At 34.6% G+C, this 19,624-nt stretch overlaps 1 protein-coding gene and 1 long non-coding RNA gene across 2 annotated transcripts; one reads left to right on the top strand and one right to left on the bottom strand.

Moving 5' to 3' along the window:
- Positions 1-15,885: 15,885 nt before the first annotated feature.
- LOC135833936 (uncharacterized) lies at positions 15,886-17,317 on the bottom strand. Its single transcript, XM_065347766.1, has 2 exons — positions 17,161-17,317; positions 15,886-16,919 (listed from the first exon to the last, which is right to left on the bottom strand). The coding sequence occupies exons 1-2, from the start codon at positions 17,203-17,205 to the stop codon at positions 15,936-15,938; spliced, it is 1,029 nt and encodes a 342-aa protein (XP_065203838.1). The 5' UTR covers positions 17,206-17,317; the 3' UTR covers positions 15,886-15,935.
- Positions 17,318-17,415: 98 nt separating this feature from the next.
- LOC135833935 (uncharacterized) lies at positions 17,416-18,962 on the top strand. Its single transcript, XR_010556591.1, has 2 exons — positions 17,416-17,752; positions 17,823-18,962. It is a non-coding gene; the product is annotated as an uncharacterized LOC135833935 (long non-coding RNA).
- The last annotated feature ends 662 nt before the right edge of the window (positions 18,963-19,624 follow it).

The following is a 19,624-nucleotide window of genomic DNA, read 5'->3' as shown; positions in this document are numbered from 1 at the left end:
TCTTCATCAATGTTTCTCTTTGATCGGCTTTTCTATCAGCATCTTTTGCTGCATTTGCAAACGCTTCCGCTCCATTTTCTGCAAACGACCCAGACAGATATTTTCCTCTTTTAGCCTGTTCTTCGATAAGATTGTGGACATTGTTCTTGATGTCTTTAACGAAGGGAATAAAATCTACCGGAAATGTAGCAGCTCTAACTAAACGTGAAAGGTTTCCCACAACATCATGTCCTAGATCTGAAACCTTGCCAACATTTTTCAATGTATCCGAGATCGTAGTGAGTAGGACAGCTTCACCACGACGTAACGCTATGCCTATCGGGTCAGCTTGAGCAAATTTTTGTGCATTACCAAGGGCATTACCTAAGCCTGCCTTTATTTTACCTCCGGTATTCTCTGCTTTTGAAATTGCTCTCTTCAATTGATTTTTCCAAAATGTTTCTGCTCGTTTGATATTTTTAGGATTCAGAGCAGCAAACGCAGCTGCGTAGAATTTACCTTGCGGTATGATGTCTTTATTTTCATCTTTGGCACTTCTCAGTTTGTCAATTAATTCTTTTCGCTTTTCTTTATCTGTGACGTTTCTTATTTTTTCAGCCAGCTCGAGAGGATCAGTTTCAGTGTCGAGATCATCAGGAGCAGGGATTACAACTTCATCGTTCTCATCCTCCTCCTCATCATCCTTTAATATATCGTCCGCGTCAATAGTAATATCTTCATCGCCATTTGCATCAGCTGCTGACTCAGTTGCTTTTTTAGGCTGCTTAGAAGGCGCAGGTTTGGTACCTTTATTTGGTTTAGGTGAATCAGTAGGTGTCGATTTGGAACCTTTCTTTGGTTTTGGTACTTCAGGGGTATCTGAATCGTCATCTTTATTTTGTGATTTGTCCGCGTTTTGTTTAGCGTTTGGTGATTTTTTGTTCTTGCCTGAGCTTTTATCTGATTCAGAGGTTTCACCGCCGCTCTTTTCTGCATCTGATTCAGTTTCTGGCTTATTAGATGTCGGATTTTCCAAGTCTGGAGATTTTTTCTTTCCTTTGACAGCCAAACTGACCTGAAATTCAATTATAAATTTGATCTGATAAGTATATCAAGCAGGAAGAAAGTTTTATGATTATGAGTAGCGCAGGTGAGTATGTGTTTATAAGGGAAACTCATCTAGACCAATTTTGGCACCAAAAAGCTAAAATACGAATCTCAACGATTGTATGGTTCATTGTGACCCGAGCGGAGGAAGGGTAGCAACTCACATATCATTCGAAGATAATTTTTTCACGATAGGTACCTATTGAAAAGTTTTTTTCATGATGAAGAGAGAAAAATACGTATTATTATTTAAACAACAAAATGCTTCATGTTTTTTTTTTTTCATGAATACCCAGGTTTATGTAAAAAATTGAACAAAACAAGTAAATGGGCATTGGGTAAATTGATGCAGAAAAAATAAGAACAACTTACCGCTAAAATGGCAAAGCCAAGTATAATTAACAAAGTCACCTTCATTTTGCATTCAGTTATATAGATACCTAGTTTTTTGAGCAAACACAAATGAATACGAACACATGCTCAACCATACCTATATATATGCGAAAATAGGAGCTTTTTTTTTTTTGAAGTGTTGGGTTCTACAAATGGATTTCAATTTACCTTGATGAACGAATGCGATAAATTTGTTCAAAAACCCAGTAAATGATTTTCACCCAGCAACCCTAAACAAAGAATGAACAATGGACAAGGACACCCAGCGTGCAATCAACAATTAAATAAACAATGCTTCAAACATTTTTTTCTTGATTATTTCAGCGTTATTTCATTAAAACACATAAAATTTTCAAGCTAGTGACGTGAAAATATGGCACCTGGGTCATTCCATGCCAAATCGGCGGATTTTAGCACAAGGTTTCTTCGATTTTTTTCAAAATCAGATCATGTGTAGAGGTCATCAAACGATGACGAATGACGCAAACCGGACATTTTTTCGATTTTTTTTGACGGAGCTGTGGTGCTTCAAAGTTCTCCAAAATGGCCGAAAATGGAAAATTTCATTTGCAAATTGCTCCGGTTGTACGCGGTATAGAATTTTGAACTTTTTTTCAAATTGTAGTACTTTGAGAGGGTAATCGACGTATGATGTCAAAATCAGTGTTGCCACTTTCAGAAACCTAAAAATCTCGATTTAAAAACTTATAATTTAAATATAACCACGATGTCCCTCAGTAAAAATTCTCAGTTTTAGTCCTTTTTATGTAGAATAACATATCAAAAAATTGGAGGGGCACTTTCTTTCATTTTCGAGAAAAAAAATTACAAGTTTTATTTTTATTGCAAAAGTACCACCAGAAACCTAAAAAATGAAAATTTTTACATTTTTGAAATATTTTATCTACCAATGTGTAGACGAATATGTAAAAAAAATCCCCCTCCCCCCAATTTGTCAACGAATCGACGAGAAATGCCATTTTTCGTGCTATAATTTTATCTTAAAAGTGAAATAAATAACCTAATCATCTTCGTTAGAATGGGACTGTTAGATAAACTCTGACAAAAAATGAAGAATTTTCAAAATTTTTGCATTACATTTTTCATTTTTTTATATTTTTTGATTCGTGGAGGGGGGAGGGGTCCATAAAAAAGAGCCACCGTTCTTCGAGAGGCTGAGAAAGATCTTTTCTCGGAAAGTACCTAGGTACCTAAATTATTTATTAAAAATCTGGCATAGAAATATTGAAAATATATGTACTTACAATTTTTATACTTTACCTATCTGCATTGTACCTACCCAGTTGACCACATGCTAGCAAAAAGCTAGCGTTTTATTCGCGTTTTGATAAGTTGCTAGCAATTTACTCGCTTTTTGTGGCCAGCAATAATTGTCTCGCTGAAAGTAAGCGATTTTCTTGCAGTTTTTCGCTAGCAAATTCAATTCTAGCAATTTTCAAGCTGTTTTCCAGCAACTCTCAGCTAGCTTTTACTTCACTATAACTTGCTCGCCTTATGCTAGCGTATTACTGGCAGATACTTGCTCGCAATTCTATGCTAGGACAGTTCAAGCAATATTCTCGCATATCTCAGCTAGCTTTTACTTCACTTCATACATGCTCGCCTGATGCTAGCGTATCACTGATGGATACTTGCTTGCAATTCTATGCCAAGAAAGTTCAAGCAATATTCTCGCATATCTCAGCTAGCTTTTGCCTCACTCTATACCTGCTCGCTTAATGCCAGCGTATCACTGACTAATATGTACCTGCTCACAGTTTTATGATAGGAAACTTCAGGTAATATTCTTGCATCTCTGAGCTAGCATTTACTTAGCCATCTGGCTCTAGAAAAATGTGAGCATATCTCTAGTTTCTGCATCTGGTGACTTGGCGTTTTCTTTGTAGCCAAATGATAGGAACGTGCTACCAGATCTTACGCATTTCTCACCAATAAACCTTTTTCTGCGTTATTTATTGTAGCAAAATGCGAGCAAGTATCTTTTCCATCCCACAGCGCGCGTACAAAAATCATTAAAAATATTCCTGCATATGACAATAAGAGTAATTGCACCCCCCCTGCCGATCTTCCAGGGCAACTTTTTTCTTAAAGGGGACAACAAAATTTCATCAAATGGACATGGAAAGCTGTAATTTACTCTACACTCCAATTATTTTAACACCCTCTGAAGACGACTTCAGGTAGGTTCAAGTCATTTTAGAGCCTCCAGTAGGCTTTTGAAACTTGAAATTCCCACAACATTAATTTATCAATTGGAGTTGGCAAGCTGAAATTTACTTCGTAGGTTTCAAATGGCTTTGAAGCTTCCAGCTACTTTTAGGAAATTCCAATTTTCCACAAAACGCCATACAACCTTCGAAAAGTCGCTGGAGGCTTCAAAACGACTTGAAATCCACAAGCAGTCGACTTCGTAGCGTATTAAAATTAGTTTGCAGAATGAATTTCGACTCTCTATCTCAGTTTGATGAAATTTTGTGAAAATTTAAAGTTTCAAAAATCTGCTGGAGGCTTCAGGAATTTTCAAAGAGTTGCTGGAGGCTCCAAAACGACTTGAAATTCACCTGCAGTACTTCGTAGCGTATTGAAATTAGTTTTCAGAATAAATTTGAGCTTTACAACTTCAATTTGAGTTTCAAAAATCTGCTGGAGGCTCCAGAACTGCTCAAAACAAGTTGAAACCGTTTCCCGTCGATTTGGCATGTCGAAAATAGGGTATATCCCAAATTTCAGGTTTCCTGGTCAATTTGGTAAAATTTTGATTTTTTTCTCACATTTTGGCCAAAATTTGATTTTTGAAAATTCACCAAAAATCGAAAAAGGTACTTTACCACTTGAAATTTTGACAGGTGATGAATTTTTGCATGATCTTTCGATCTACGTTTGTAAGGTTTGAAAAATTTCGTGCACGTCCTATGTTGAAACGCAAAATCTGCGATTTCGGCTGACCTTTCAATCAAAATGGCCGCCATTTTGTAAGTAAGGCCAATTTTTTTTTCAGCAAGTTTGCTTTAAAATGTTCCTTAGGATGTCCCCTTTAAGGAAAAAGTTGTCCCGGAGGATCGGCAGGGGGTGCAATTACTCCCATTGCCGTGGACTAAAATGTTGTTCAAATGTTTTTGAAATTTTTCATTTTCATGGTTTGTTTGATACTTCATTTTCAAATTTTAAATTTTGACAATTTTTCTATTTAAAAAAAAAAAACTTCATTTTTTATTTAATAAAGAGATTTTTCAACCTAAGCGCTAGCATAATGCTAGCGAATTGCTAGCGTTGATCTCTCTCATGGTATAGTTTGCTACTCTTAGATAAAGTGTGTCATCAAGTTGAATATAAGCTCAAGGTGGTATCTTGTTGAAAAGTAAGAAGAGTGTCATTACTCTTCTTATACTGTCCCAAGATGCTAGCGTTATGCTAGCTCTGAGCTGGGACAGTCCAATACCACCTATAGTAAAAGGCCTGAGCGCTGTTTTGTGACGTCATCACTAATAGACAGTATGTACTCCGATAACACTATAGAAATGAATGAAATATTAATGCACTAGAACGAAATAAATACCGAGAACATTTTATTTTGCGTTTTGAATCACATTCTGATACTTAATAATCAATTTGAGATCAAGAGGGAATGATTTGAATGGAAAAATAAGTAAATATAAGCTCATAATCAACACTGTTTTTATCATTAACGATGAGAACTACACTCGTTTATGATCTAATTTCTAAAAGAATATCAAGAAAAACTCTGGAGGATGACAGCTGACAATGAGGAATATAGCAAAGAAGTACAACACATACAAATTATTGTAAATATTACCGAATATACGCGAACATAATCTCCAACTCAAAGACTAAGGTATATAAAACGATCACCAAACATTGCATACATGACGGAGATTTCTCTCGAAATTCTTTGCAAACATTGTATTTAAGCCTGTTGAAATCCATCCTAAGTATTTTGGAATTTAAAGCTGCTTCAATTGGTTTGAGATACTGATGATTTCTTGTTTAATATCCATTATCCATCATAGCATAGCAGCTTTAGCATGGCTGGTCTAAGAAGTAGATTTGAAAATTAAACTGTATTGTAGATTTTTCTCCAACTTGATGCGATTGCATTGTTCACTAACTACTTATTTCATTACAACATCATTCCGGTACAACACACTAGTACACATTAATTTTCATTTTAATCTACAGTTTACATCACTATTCATTCAAATTACACAACACAAACGAGTCGCAAAAAATTCATTTTTGTACACAAATCAAATAAACCAACACCATCTGTAATTGAAAACATCAGTACCACATTACTAGAACACATTTTATGACAAATATTAATTGAATTTCATAATTTAAATAACTTTTTTAACGAAAGTTTTACTCAATTTCACGAATTCGCCATTTAAACATACGTTAAAATTCAAATGGTAAACACAATCGAGTCATCTACTTGTGGTGACGTCAGAGCTGATAAGGATTCAGCGCTCAGGCCTTTTACTATAGGTGGTATTGGACAGTCGCCTAATTTTTGGAATTTCCTGGAAAACTACCACCTGTTAAAGCAGGTAAACACCCAGAATTTTTAAAAATTAACTAATAGTAATTACTTTACTGATCAACGTTTTTCTACGCTAGCAAAATGCTAGCTTCTTGCTAGCGTAATTTGCGCTAGCGTAAATGGTGCCGGAATATGAGACACTTTTTGCAAAAATTGCTAGCAAATCAGTCGCGATTTAGTCGCATGTACGTAGCAGAATGCAGAGCAAAGCGTCAACAAAATGCTAGCTTTTTGCTAGCTTTGTGCCAGCTACGTGCTAGCTATTTGTGCGCAATTCTGCTACTCTAATGCGACCTAATCGCAACTGATTTGCTAGCATTTTTTTAAAAAAGTGTCTCAAATTCCGGCACCATTTACGCTAGCGCAAATTAAAAGCTAGCATTTGGTCAACTGGGTATAGGTACTTACTTCAATTAATTTTATTTCAACTCATTTTTTCCAACTTCGGTCACAAAGGGACCCTCGTACAAGGAAACAAAGAGAGCTTTTCCAGTTTCTACTACTTTTCGTCAAATTACATCAAAATTTCATTACCTAGGACGTTTTTACGATTTATTTTTATTTTAATGCCTTTTTTCTGTTTTTATATAATTTTGTTGGCATAATTTTTATAGAGCGGGAAAATAACGTAAAAAAGCGAAGGCGAAAAGGAAAAAATTGGCACATCAATTTTTCCTTTGGGAATATGTTCAGATGGACCCCCTGAACTACCAAAAAAAAAACGACCCTCCTACCCCTGAAGCTAATTTTTTAGGGGGCTAAAACCGGTTGCGATTCACGTTTTTTGCGTTTTACTCCGTAAATATTAGGTTTACGATAAAAACTACCATGGCAAAAAATGTTCCCCTTCAAATTCTCGATAATTTGATACTACTCTCGATACCCATCCCTCAAGGGGGTGCCTAAAAAAACGGGTGGAAAGAGTAGGTGTTTCAAAAAAAATGTAAGTCCAGTAAATTAATCAAAATTACCACTTAATATTATTCGTTTTCGCTCAATTTTTTTTTACAAAGTCTACACACCCAACTACTAATCAAACCACCATTGATTGGTCTTCAACCCTTCCCGGGGGTTGGTGGGGGGGTGCTTGATTTTTCAAGTAACACACAACTGAATCATGTATTCGAAAAACGAATCTGGACGTACGATATATCGAAGAGTATGTTTTCGAGGTCGCTGAATACAAATATGAACTTATTTTCTGGGTCTAACCCCTCAAAGCCTCTCTGTGCCCCAAAAAGGGGGTCAAAATTTTGAAAAATCGCGAAAAGTCGGGTAACGTCGTGGTCACCAATTTGTACCGTGATGGTACATATGAAATTGGAAGAGTTGATGAGTCGTTGAGTCGTAACGTATGTATATTTGATAAAAATAAATAACAACCGAAAATAATAACAAACGTTTTTGGTAACTTGAATGAGCAGCCACATATTTCTTATAAGGAGCTGCTACAGTATGTTTTCGAGGTCGCTGAGTATACGAATATTAACTTATTTTTTGGGTCCAATTCCTCGACGCCCCCCTGTGCCCCAAAAAGAGGGTCAAAATTTTGAAAAATCGCGAAGTCGAGTGATATATCGAATGATATGTTTTCAAAGTCGCTTAGTACGAACATGGTATTATTTTTTGTCCCCAACCCCGCAAAGCTCCTGACTGCCCCAAAAAAGTCCAAAATTTTGAAAAATTTTGAAAAGTTGAGTGACATATCGAATTGTATGTTTTCAAAGTCGCTGAGTACGAATATGAACTGTTTTTCTGCTAACGAGTCCTCAAAACCCCCTTACGCTCCCCTAAATAGGATAAAATTCTGAAAAGTTGCCAGAAATCGTGCAAATATTATGTCGAATATTATATTTTCAAGATCGTTGAAAACAAGACTATGGGCTCATTTTCAATATACAGGGAGGTCCATAAGTCACCTGGCAAATTTGCAATAAGCAACACAGCATAATGCGAAGCCAGAGCGATGGAACGCGCGTGCGCTCGATTTTCGAGGTTGCCAGGTGACTTTTGGACCCTCCACTAACATGATATCTGACCGTCTCAGTGTAATGCAAAGCCAAAGTGATGGAACGCGCCTGTAGTGCAAGTTTTGCCAAATTTTATTGAGACTTTTCCAGTTTTAGGCCATTTTGGTGTAAGTAGGTATTTATTTAATTCTTTTACTCAAATTTAAGAAAGATTTCCACAATGTTTTATGCAATTTTCTTCACATTTTTGTAGCTTTTCCCAAAAATTTTGCTGCTTTTTTGTGATATTGAATGTTTTTTTTTTTTTATAATTTCATGTTTTTGTATAATATGTATTTCTATAGGTTTTCAATTACATTTTTTTCTTCAACGTTGTATCAATTTTTGTCCGATTTCGCATACATAATTTACTTCACTTTTTGGTGACTTTTATTCGCTTCAACCTACTATTTTTAGATAGGTAGTTAGGTACTCAATGGTCAGGTCTATTATAAATCCAAGTTGATAAAAATTTTAGTAAAATAAAAACAAAAAAATGCACAAATGCTACATTTTAATTCAAAAAGACATTTATTCGCGTGGACGGCACATGAATTTAACTACAACAAGTTACGTTTAGAAGAAAACTGTCTCTTCAGCAATGCTTCCCTTTGATCGGCTTTTCTATCAGCATCTTTTGCTGCATTTGCAAACGCTGCCGATCCATTTTCTGCAAACGACCCAGACAGGTATTTTCCTCTTTCAGCCTGTTCTTCGATAAGATTGTGGACATTATTCTTGATATCTTTAATGATGGGAATAAAATCTACCGGAAATGTAGCAGCTCTAACGAAACGAGAAATATTTCCCACAGCATCATGTCCTAGATCTGAAACTTTGCCAACATTTTTCAATGTATCCGAGAGTGTACTCAATAGGACAGCTTCACCCCGACGTAATGCTATGCCTACTGGGCCAGCTTGAACGAGTTTTTGTGCATTACCAAAGGCATTACCTAAGCCTGCCTTTATTTTACCTCCGGGATTTTCAGCTTTTGAGATTGCTCTCTGCAATTGATTTTTCCAAAATGTTTCTGCTCGTTTGATATTTTTACGATTCAGAGCAGCAAACGCAGCTGCGTAAAATTTACCTAGCGGTATGATGTCTTTATTTTCATCTTTGGCACTTCTCAGTTCATCGATTAATTCTTTTCGCTTTTCTTTATCTGTGACGTTTCTTATTTTTTCAGCCAACTCGATAGGATCAGTTTCAGTGTCGAGATCATCCGGAGCAGGAATTACAACTTCATCGTCCTCCTCCTCCTCATCATCATCCTTTAATATATCGTCCGCATCAATAGTAATATCTGTATCATCAACCTCTGGCCGAGTTGGTTTTTTAGGTTGTTTTGAAGGCGCAGGTTTGGTACCTTTATTTGGTTTAGATGAGTCAGCATTTGCTGCATTTTGTTTAGCTTTTGGTGATTTTTTGTTCTTGCCTAAACTTTTATCTGCTTCTGAGGTTTCATCGTCGCTCGACTTATTTGCATCTGATTTAGTTTCTGGGTTATTAGATGTCGGATTTTCCAAGTCTCGAGAATTTTTCTTTCCTTTGACAGCCAAACTGACCTGAAATTCGATTACAAATTTAATCTAATATATCAAGCAGGAAGATAGTTTTATGATTACGTATGAGTTGGGCTGGCATACGAGGGTTTTTTTTTAAGGGAAACCCATTTAGTCAAATTTTGGCCCCAAAAAGCTAAAATATGAATCCTCGACGATTGTGAGGATCACTGTGATTTAAGCGGAGGGAGAGTGACAACTCACATCAGTCGAGGATCATTTTCCCACATAAGCGTACAAAATTAAACGAAACAAGTGAACGGGCACTGGGTAATTAGATATAGAAAAAATAAGAACTACCTACTTACCGCTAAAATGGAAAAACCAAGTATAACTAACAAAGTCGTCTTCATTTTGAATTCAGTTATTTACCTAGATAGGTACCTAGTTTTTCGAGCAAACTTCACAAAACGAATACGAACACATGCTCGACCATACCTATATATGCAAAAATAGGTCGAGCTTTTTTTTAAAGTGTGAGGTTCCGCGAATGGATTTCGATTTACCTTAATGAACAAATGCGAAAAATTTGTTCAGAAAACCAGTAAATAATTTTCACCCAGCAACCCTAAACAATGAATGAACAATAGACAAGGACACCTGGGGTGCAATCAACAATCAAATAAACAATGCTTCGAACATTTTTTTCTTGATTATTTCAGCGTTATTTCATTAAAACACGTGAAATTTTCAAGTTAATGACGTGAAAATTTGGCACCTAATGATTACTGGTTGATAAATTACCCATCGCTAAAAAAAAATTGAACAGACGTGTGCGTGGTTATTCGTGAAAGTAGGTATAAACGAATAGGTAAGTATAGTATCCTAACCTATGGTGTGTGGATTTCTTTAGGATTTTTTTGTAACTTTTCGACTAAAGTAAGAAAAACTACATTCACCTAGGTATTTAAGATTTCACGTCACTTTTTTTGTACTTTAATTTTTTTTGTGAGATAGTTTTTCTGTCGTTCAAAATTTAAGTTGAAAAAGAAAATTAATTTGAGAATGGTTATTCTACTTCGAATCATCAAAAATTTGCGCAATTCGGGTCATCGATTATGTTTACAACGTTTTTTAGGACTATATCTAAGTAAGTGGAGGTGATCAAAACGATGACGAATGGGAATGGCGCAAACTGAAGGTTTCTGAGATTTTTTTGTGAGCAAGAGAGAAATTTAAAAATGTTTTAAATTATTGAAAAGACTGTATAGCCAGTAGCATGGCTAATATTCATCCAAAGCGAGGGCAAAATAAGATTTTTAGAAACGAGAAATCAAATTATCGAGGAAATTTTTTGAAAATTCTTTATTGTTTTATGAAAATGAAGATGAAATTACTGCCAGAGGCGGATTTGGCATTTCTGCGTCCCTATAGGCAGAATTAAAATCGCAAACTATTTCTTCTTCCTCTTAAAGAAGTTTTCCGTCTCATTAGGGTCATTCCATGCCAATTCGACCAACGTTCTTGGGTCATATGCCTTTCGATTTCGCTCAAATTTTTTTTACAATATCTACCCACCCAGTAAATAAGAAACCCGCAATCATTTTGGTTCCAGCCCCCTCAGGGGGTGGATGGAGGGCTTCCATTATTTTCACATTGTCTCGAGGTACTCAACTTCAGCAGCGCATTCCTCCAAAACTAGGATTCAAATTTCGAAATGACGCTGTAAGTGGGATCTACCATTTAGAATTCTGAAAAAATTCCCATAGACGTACCTTTTGATGCTTTTACGAAATATTTAAGTTTCGAGATGGGATCTGTTGATGAAGAGGGAGCATCCCCACCCCCAATTTGGGGCAAAACTTTCGAAAAAACATCTGGGGCATGTGATATATCGAATTGTATGTTTTTGGTAACGCTGAACACGAATACGATGTCAGATTTTTGATTGGATCCAATCCACGGCTCCCAGCACCTCCCCAAATGGGGTAAAAGTTCAAAATAAGGTTTTTTCGTGCGACACATCAAATAGTATGTTTTTGGTGACGCTGAACACGAATATGACGTCAGATTTTTGATTGGACCCCATCTACGGCCTCCAACCAATTTTTTGGACTTTTACCAATTGGGGGATGTTCTGGGAGTCATGGAGGAGGTCAATTTGAAAACTACGGCTATATTCGTGTTCAGCGATATCGAAAACATACTATTTCATGTGTCACACGATTGTAACAATTTTTTTTTGGTTACCGCCCTTGGGATAGGTACGGGAGCCCGTGGATGGGTCAAATCAAAAATCTAACGTCACATTCGTGTCCAGCCAGCGTCACCAAAAACATACTATTTGATGTGTCGCACGAAAAAACCCTTATTTTATTGAATTTTTACCCCATTTGGGGAGGTGCTGGGGGCCGTGGATGAGGTCCAATCAAAAATCTAACGTCATATTCGTGTTCAGCGCTACCAAAAACATACAGTTCGATATATCACATGCCCCAGATTTTTTTTCGAAAGTTTTGCCCCAAATTGGTGGTGGAGGTGCTCCCCTTCCATTAAAAGATCCCATCTCGAAACTTAAATATTTCAAAAAAGCATTAAAAGGTACGTCTATGGTAATTTTTTCTGGATTTTAAATGGTAGCTCCCACTTACAGCGCCATTTTGAAATTCGAACTTACAATTTGAAATTTCAACATTCAAATTTTGAAAATTTCAAAATACTTGAAAAGTTCAAAATTTAATACCCTTTAGAACTGTGAAATTAGTTTTGATCAAAAAATCATAGTTTTGGAGGAATGTGCTACTGAAGTTGAGTACCTCGAGGCAATGTGAAAATAATGGATGCCCCCCATCCGCCCCCTGAGAGGGCTGAGACAAAACTGATTGCGGGTTTCTTATTTACTGGGTGGGTAGACATTGTAAAAAAAATTTGAGCAAAATCGAAAGACATAACTTTCAAAATCGCATTTTTTTGGTCGAATTGACATGAAATGACCCATTATTTTCAACTCAGAATGTAGCTTAAGAACTTTTGAAAAGATGAGCTTAAGATACGGACGTTTGAAATTTTTCAAAATTTCTTTGCTTTATTAAAAATCTGCTTTCAAAGAGTTTTGAGAAAGGGGAGGTGAGGATGTAATGCATACAATCGTTCCAATTTAACAGTCAGAATAGGAAATTGATTTTGAAATTTGAAAATTTTCTATTAGTGGTTTTGTTATGCGTTTTTTGAGGAATAAGCCGAAAAAAAACAATTTCCAAGGAATTGTAAATTACCTAAGAGTAGATGGTCAAATTGTTTTAAAATATGCCATATTAAATGCAAAAACGATTTCTAACATTTTTTTTTTCAAAAATATCGCCTAAAAAATTTGGGGCTGTAATAAATAAATATGATGGGTACCATTGAATTTTGGGTATTGGAGAATGTTTGACAAATTTTGAAAATTTCAACGTGGCTTTACAAAAACGTAAATCTGATTAAATCAAGGTAGAAAGATAATGTTTGAATTTACATCAAATTCTCGACCTCACAAATCAAATGAGAACGAGTTCAAGCCACCCTGAAGCCTCTGCAACATTTCAGAATTTTAGTTTCAGAAAAATTCCTGTGAAGATAACTCAAATAAAATTTTAGGCAGTCCAAAAAATTCGAATTACTAATGTAGTAATGTAATTTACATTACACTGTATGTGACTTTTTCATCAATAATTTAAGAACCATTTTAAAGAAAAATTCCCATTGATACAGTATCAAATTTATTTTATTTTCAAAATCAATTTCTTGAAAAGGAGAAGTGTTTCTCGATCCAAACGTACCAAAATAGGGTTTCGATTGTTTTTCAGTTTGAGCTTAAAAATTATCCCCCCCCCCCCGAAATCTGCCGCGTATGCAGAAAAAAATGAGATGAATTTGTGAAATTCTTTCCAACCTTTAAAAGAACAAATAAACAAAATGGTATTTTTCTGGGAATAATTTAAAGGAAATTGTCCATGAAAACTTCATGAGAAATTTTTCAACTCAATTACAGAATATTTTTTAGGTTTCAATAATATGTATTTGAAAATAATTGTATACATGTAAGTACAATCCCCAATCCCCAACATTTCGAGTTAACGTTGATAGTATCCTATCACAACGTAGGATTTTAGATTTTTGGTCTGATTTTTGAAAATAATACTTACTTGTACAAAAAAACTTGCAATGAATTGTTAATATTTTGTTAGTTGTCACGCTCTTAAAAACTTGGTATTATCTGATTTGAGAATATTGGAAAAAGTATTGTGCATTTGAATAAAATGAAAGTAAAAAAAAAAATTGATATGTAGGTATGTACTTCAAATTGTTTTTTAATATTTTGATACGACTCGTGCGAAATTATAATTTCATGTAAGGCCTTTTCAAACGATTTAGACTTTGTCATATACCTACTAATGATTGATGAACAAAGCGCTGAATTGCCAAAAAAAAAAAAAAGAATCAAAAAGCCCGATGTTTCTAAAATAAGAACACGTGAAATACGTTCTCTCATTCACAAATCACATTAGTTTTTGACGCATGTTATTCATCGTTAAGCGATAGTTTGAGGTGGGATTCACATCTGTTCATTAGACCTGAACTCGATTTGTTCAAATAAAATTATAATGAACATTTTTTTTCACAAATTTTTCAAGAGAATATTAGGTTGAATTTTTCATTCCTACTTGATGACAAACAAGAGTTTTTCAACATTTAATCTTCAAGGTACACATATCTCTACCATCACTCGTTCAAAATTTGCTTCAACAATTTCAAGCCCATAATATGAGGACATCATTGTTAACTATCCTTATTTTCGCAATTTTGGCGGTAAGTAATTAGATTTAAAATTTCAAATAGAAATTATGTACCTACCTACATTGAAGCATCATATAATATCTGATATTCATGTTTTTCTCGCGTATACTTACCTACCTACCCATTTACTTACTTGTGTAGGTATCTTTGGCGGCAGTTGATTCTCAAGCAAAAAATAAGACAGCAGATTCTGAAAAACCATTATCCAAGGATATTATAGAGGACAGTAAAAACACACCATCACCTCAGATGAAAAAAATTTCCGAAGTGTCGTCTGAAAAGAAAAAGAGCATTAAAAAAGCAAAGCAAAAAGAATACGATGAAGCTGATTCGGGACTTGTTGAAGATGTATCGAATATATTGAAGGACGATATTTCTCTGGATCAACTTACTTATACGGATCCTACAGAATTGGGACAGAAAATTAACAATATTCGTAATCCAAAAAAGAGAAAAGAATTAGTCGAAAAATTGAAAAATGCATGGGGTCAAAATAGAAGGACATTGCCTGGAAAATTCTATCAAGCTGCATATGTTGCTTTTCAGCGCGCAAAAGAAGCAGCAAATTCTCAAAATAACAAATTGCAGAAGGAAGATATTAAAACACCGAATGAATCTAATCAATTGATGAAATCTGAAATTGATTCGCTTGGAAGAACCGGTTTAAGTGATTCAATTGACATTAAGAAAATTTCTCAACTGGGCCCATTAGGTATAGCATTGCTGTGAGACGAATCTGAGCCTTCAACTACATAATATGCTTTATTGGGTGTCATTAAAAATTCAAGTGAAATAGACGAGCTATAAATTCTTGCTAAAAAACCAATCAGACTATCTTTGAATGTAAACTAAATTATGTTTATGTAATGTAATCCTCGATACCTAGATATAATAAAACATACAATCAGCATTATCTGCATTTTGTTGCATTTCTTGAATTTTGATTATTTTTAAAAGTGAACTGAGTCATTTACCAAATTTTTTGAAAAAAAGGACCTGTAGGTATATAAAGTTGCGCACATTAAAGAGCGCGCCCCTAGAGGTCAATAAATCATTGTATTTTTAAAATATCACTCATTTCTTCCTTTCTCCAATGTATGTGTAGTGGTGAATCCAGAATATCTACCTCTAAAAGCCAAAAGTAAAAGGGCTCCAAAGAGTCTCAAATTTAGGTTTCAAATAATGAAGAAAACAACATTTGTGTAAGAGAACCCCCACACCAGGTGATAAACCTTTCAAACATCACTTATATACCTACAGGCTTTAATGTTTAAAAAATTCAATTCTCAAGAAAACTTGACAATATAATGAAAACTTCCAAATAATAATAAAACAAATCAATGCATTGTCAATGGAGACACTTGATTCTAATTTTTGATGAAATGGAGAAATTTTTTCTCATATTCTTTCCAGATTCGCAATTTTTCCAATGATAATGAAATTCGATTTGATATGAAATGAAAAGTAAATAAAATCTCACAAATGCAACACTTTAATAATTCAAATCAAAAAAGAGTGACAAATTTACGATCTACGTTTATTAGAAGAAAACTGCCTCTTCAGCACCTGTTCTCTTGCATTGGCTTGTTCTTCAGCATCTTTTGCGGCATAGTTCAATGCTGATGAAGCATCACTTGCAAACAACTCAGATAGATTTTTGTTTCTCTGAGCATTTTCTTCAATGTAATTATGAACATTATTCTTGATATCTCTGAGAATTGGAATTCCATCAACTGGGAATGTAGCTGCTCTAACGAAATGAGAAACGTTTCCTACAGCATCATGTCCTAGGCTTGCAATTTTACCCCAATTTTTCGCCGAATCTGCAAGTGCAGTAAGGAAGAAAGATTCTCCTTTTCGTAATGCTATACCTATTGGGTCAGCTTGAATGAGTTTTTGAGCTTCTCCAACAGCGTTGCCGATGCCTCCCCTTGTTTTACCCATTGCTTTTTTCATATCTTTTTTTGCTTTTGCAATTGTCCTATCCAAGTTCCTTTGCCAAAATGCTGCAGCTTTTTCAGCATTTTTAGGATCCAGAGCAGCATATGCGGCTCTGTAAAATTTACCTGGTAAAATTTTTTCATGTTCATCCTTGAGATTTTCCAATTCATCAATTAATTCTTGTCGTTTTTCTTCGTCTTTAATGTTCCTTATTTTTTTAGCCAACTCTACAGGATCGTCTTCGGAGGTAAGATCATCTTTGTCGGGAATTTCAACTTCATCGCCATCAATTTCTACATCTTCATCCTCATCCTTTAAAATATCATCTGCATCAATTGAAAGGTCAGTATCATCAACTGCTTGTTTTTGTTTCTTTGCAGGCGCTGATTTGGAACCTTTTTTTGGATTAGATGTGTCAGTAGGTGCAGATTTGGCACCTTTCTTTGATTTAGGGGCTTCAGCTGGCTTTGCATCATTATCACCTTTGGCCGAATCAGATGCTGGTTTCTCAGGAGCTGCATTATCTAAATCTCGTGCATTTTTTCTCCCCTTAGCGGCCAAACTCACCTGAAATGTGGTGAAAATGTGTAAATTTGTTGTTTGTAGTTATATGAATAAAATTCATTGAATTTTCTAAAGAAGTAGACATTCATCTTAATTGAATACACAGCAGAAATTGATTTAATGTTATTTAATAAATATGTTGATGGGTAGAGAAACTGTGTAATATCAAGGTTTATAGCATTTTTAAAAGTTGAAAAATGGTACATAGATTAATTTGTGGGGAAAAGAAATTCGAATAGCTTACCGCTAAAATCGCAAAACCAAGCAATATCAGTGAAGTCGTCTTCATATTGTGTTCAGTTCTTCAAACAGTTTTCCAAGTTATCTTCACAAATGAATTGTGAACATTTATCTACCAGATATATATGAGAAAACAGAAACACAGCTATTCCATAGCAGCCTGAGTAAAATGACAACTTCAGTTTTTCTTAATGAGCAAATGCAATCAATTTTTTTGAAAAAGCAAGCTGACAATCCTAAACAAAGAATAAATGCACATTGCAATCAACGAAAAACCTTCCAAACCTCATAAATTTTCCTAATTGTGAAGAAAGCTCATCCTAAATTATTGCAGCGTTATCTGTCACAAACATACATAAATTTTTTATAAATTATTGGAGCGTTATTTGTCACAAACACACATGAATTTTTTTAACTCATCAAGAAAAAATTTTGCTCTCACCTGTTTGCTGGTGATGATATTTCATTTAAGAAAATTGTTGAATCAAGGTGCTTCGTTGTTCACTCTAAAGTAAATAAATAAATCCTACCTACCTGTCAATAATTTATGCAATATGAATTTTGTGTGCATTTTCCTTGGTATCTGCTTAATTGAAGTAAGAAAAACTTGATTTTATTTGTAATTTTTCTGTCTAAGTGGGTTGAAAAATTGAATTTTCATTGTAGAGCAGTTTCTCCCACCCACAAGATGAAAAAAGAAGTGAAGCGGATCACAAAAAATTATCAAGAAAATTACCTGGAGGTCCACTGAAACTGGTAGATTTGGAGCAGCCTGGAAGTTATTCTGCTGTAAAACTTGTGGATTTGATTCCTGAAAATGAATCTGAATCAATTCAAGACCATTTTGGTGAAAAACTTATATCAACAGTCCAGAAAATAATTACTGACTTGATATCTAATCCACAAACAATCTCTCTCTTATTGACTTTAATCCCTACCTTTCCACCAGCAGCAATTATTGGAAGCTTCATTATGGTTGTTCTTTCAATTTTCCAAAATCCAACCATCATGAATTTTTTTAAAAATGTGTTACCTGATATTCAATCCCTAGCATCCAATCCCAGTGATATCACTATTCCCAAATATTTGAAAGATTTGGAAAGTGTGGACACAGATGAGTTTGACTTTATTAAAGAAGGGGCAAAATATGCCACTAAATTGGTTGATATTGGGTCAAACGCATTAGGGTTGAAAGATCTGGATTTAGATGATATGAATATTTTTCGACATCCCATTAAATTAAATAATTTATCAAGCTCTGCTGAATATAAGGATGGACCAGTCCAATCTAGAAAGAAAAAATCTCTCAACCAAGAAAATAAAAATAAAAAATCTAGTGGCAAATACTCGAGCTATGATGATGGGAGCCCAATACCCCTACGTGATTTAATGTGAATTCATGTTCTGTCTCGTTTCGAATGAAGTTGGACTTTGTTAGGCTTACTGAAATATGCACAGGTTATTTCATTGTATACCTAAGATACCGGAGTTTTTTACCCACTTGTTTCAACTGTATCATATTTTTGTACCTACCTAGATTAAATGTAGACATAGGTATAATACAAGGCGGGGGGGGGGTTTATCATGTTACACATTATAAGATATAATACCTATAATTAATTAAAAGTGTATGAAAATATAGAAATATTCTCAATACCTAGATACATATTCATTACCTGTAGGTCCTGTACTTACTACATACTTAATTCAATATATGTATTAGGTATTGTTAAACTGAGGGCCAAGAAAAGCAAAATTCTGAATATGAATGAGCAATTATTTTTCAAAATACATAAATCAAAAGTTGGAATGTTTCTTTCAGTAAAAAGTTATGGACAATGTGAATTACACCAGAACAGTTTTTGTACCTATCTAACTTTTCTGTAACAGACTATAATTTGAATTACAGATAGTTATGAACAATCATAAGCCCAACTTCATTTTCAGTTCAATAAATTGCCTACTTACTACTTACTTCAGTGCCGAATCAATACTTAATTTTATTGAATAAGTTTGTAAAAACAACCAAAGAATCTTGACAATAACATTGAAATTGAAAATTGTTCACTCAAGTACCTTTTTCAATTCAATGCTTTGCCAAATATTGGATTTTTATTGACAATTTTAAAGCTTAGAAATTTTTTGTTTTTCATAAGCTTAAATTTGAAGAAATAATTGGAGGTGCAACAATATTATTATGATGATAATGAGACATCATCAATTAAACTGATTTTTGCATGTTTTTTCCGATTAGGTAGGTAAGTAATTTACCTAGTAGTTTATTCATGTAAGTGGGAAAACATGGTTTTTGATGATTTTGAGGTTAATTACCAGAGCAGCAACCATTAATCACATATTTTACTCCTGAACCAAAATTGTTGAAAATCACTCTTTCTCACAGGTTGGATAAAAACATTTTATGAGGGAGAAAAATGTCAATATTGACTTCCAAACAATCAGTAAGCTGA

Source organism: Planococcus citri, chromosome 2 (genome assembly GCF_950023065.1).
Source record: "Planococcus citri chromosome 2, ihPlaCitr1.1, whole genome shotgun sequence".
Classification (NCBI taxonomy): domain Eukaryota; kingdom Metazoa; phylum Arthropoda; class Insecta; order Hemiptera; family Pseudococcidae; genus Planococcus; species Planococcus citri.
This window is presented reverse-complemented; position numbering and strand designations above follow the sequence as displayed.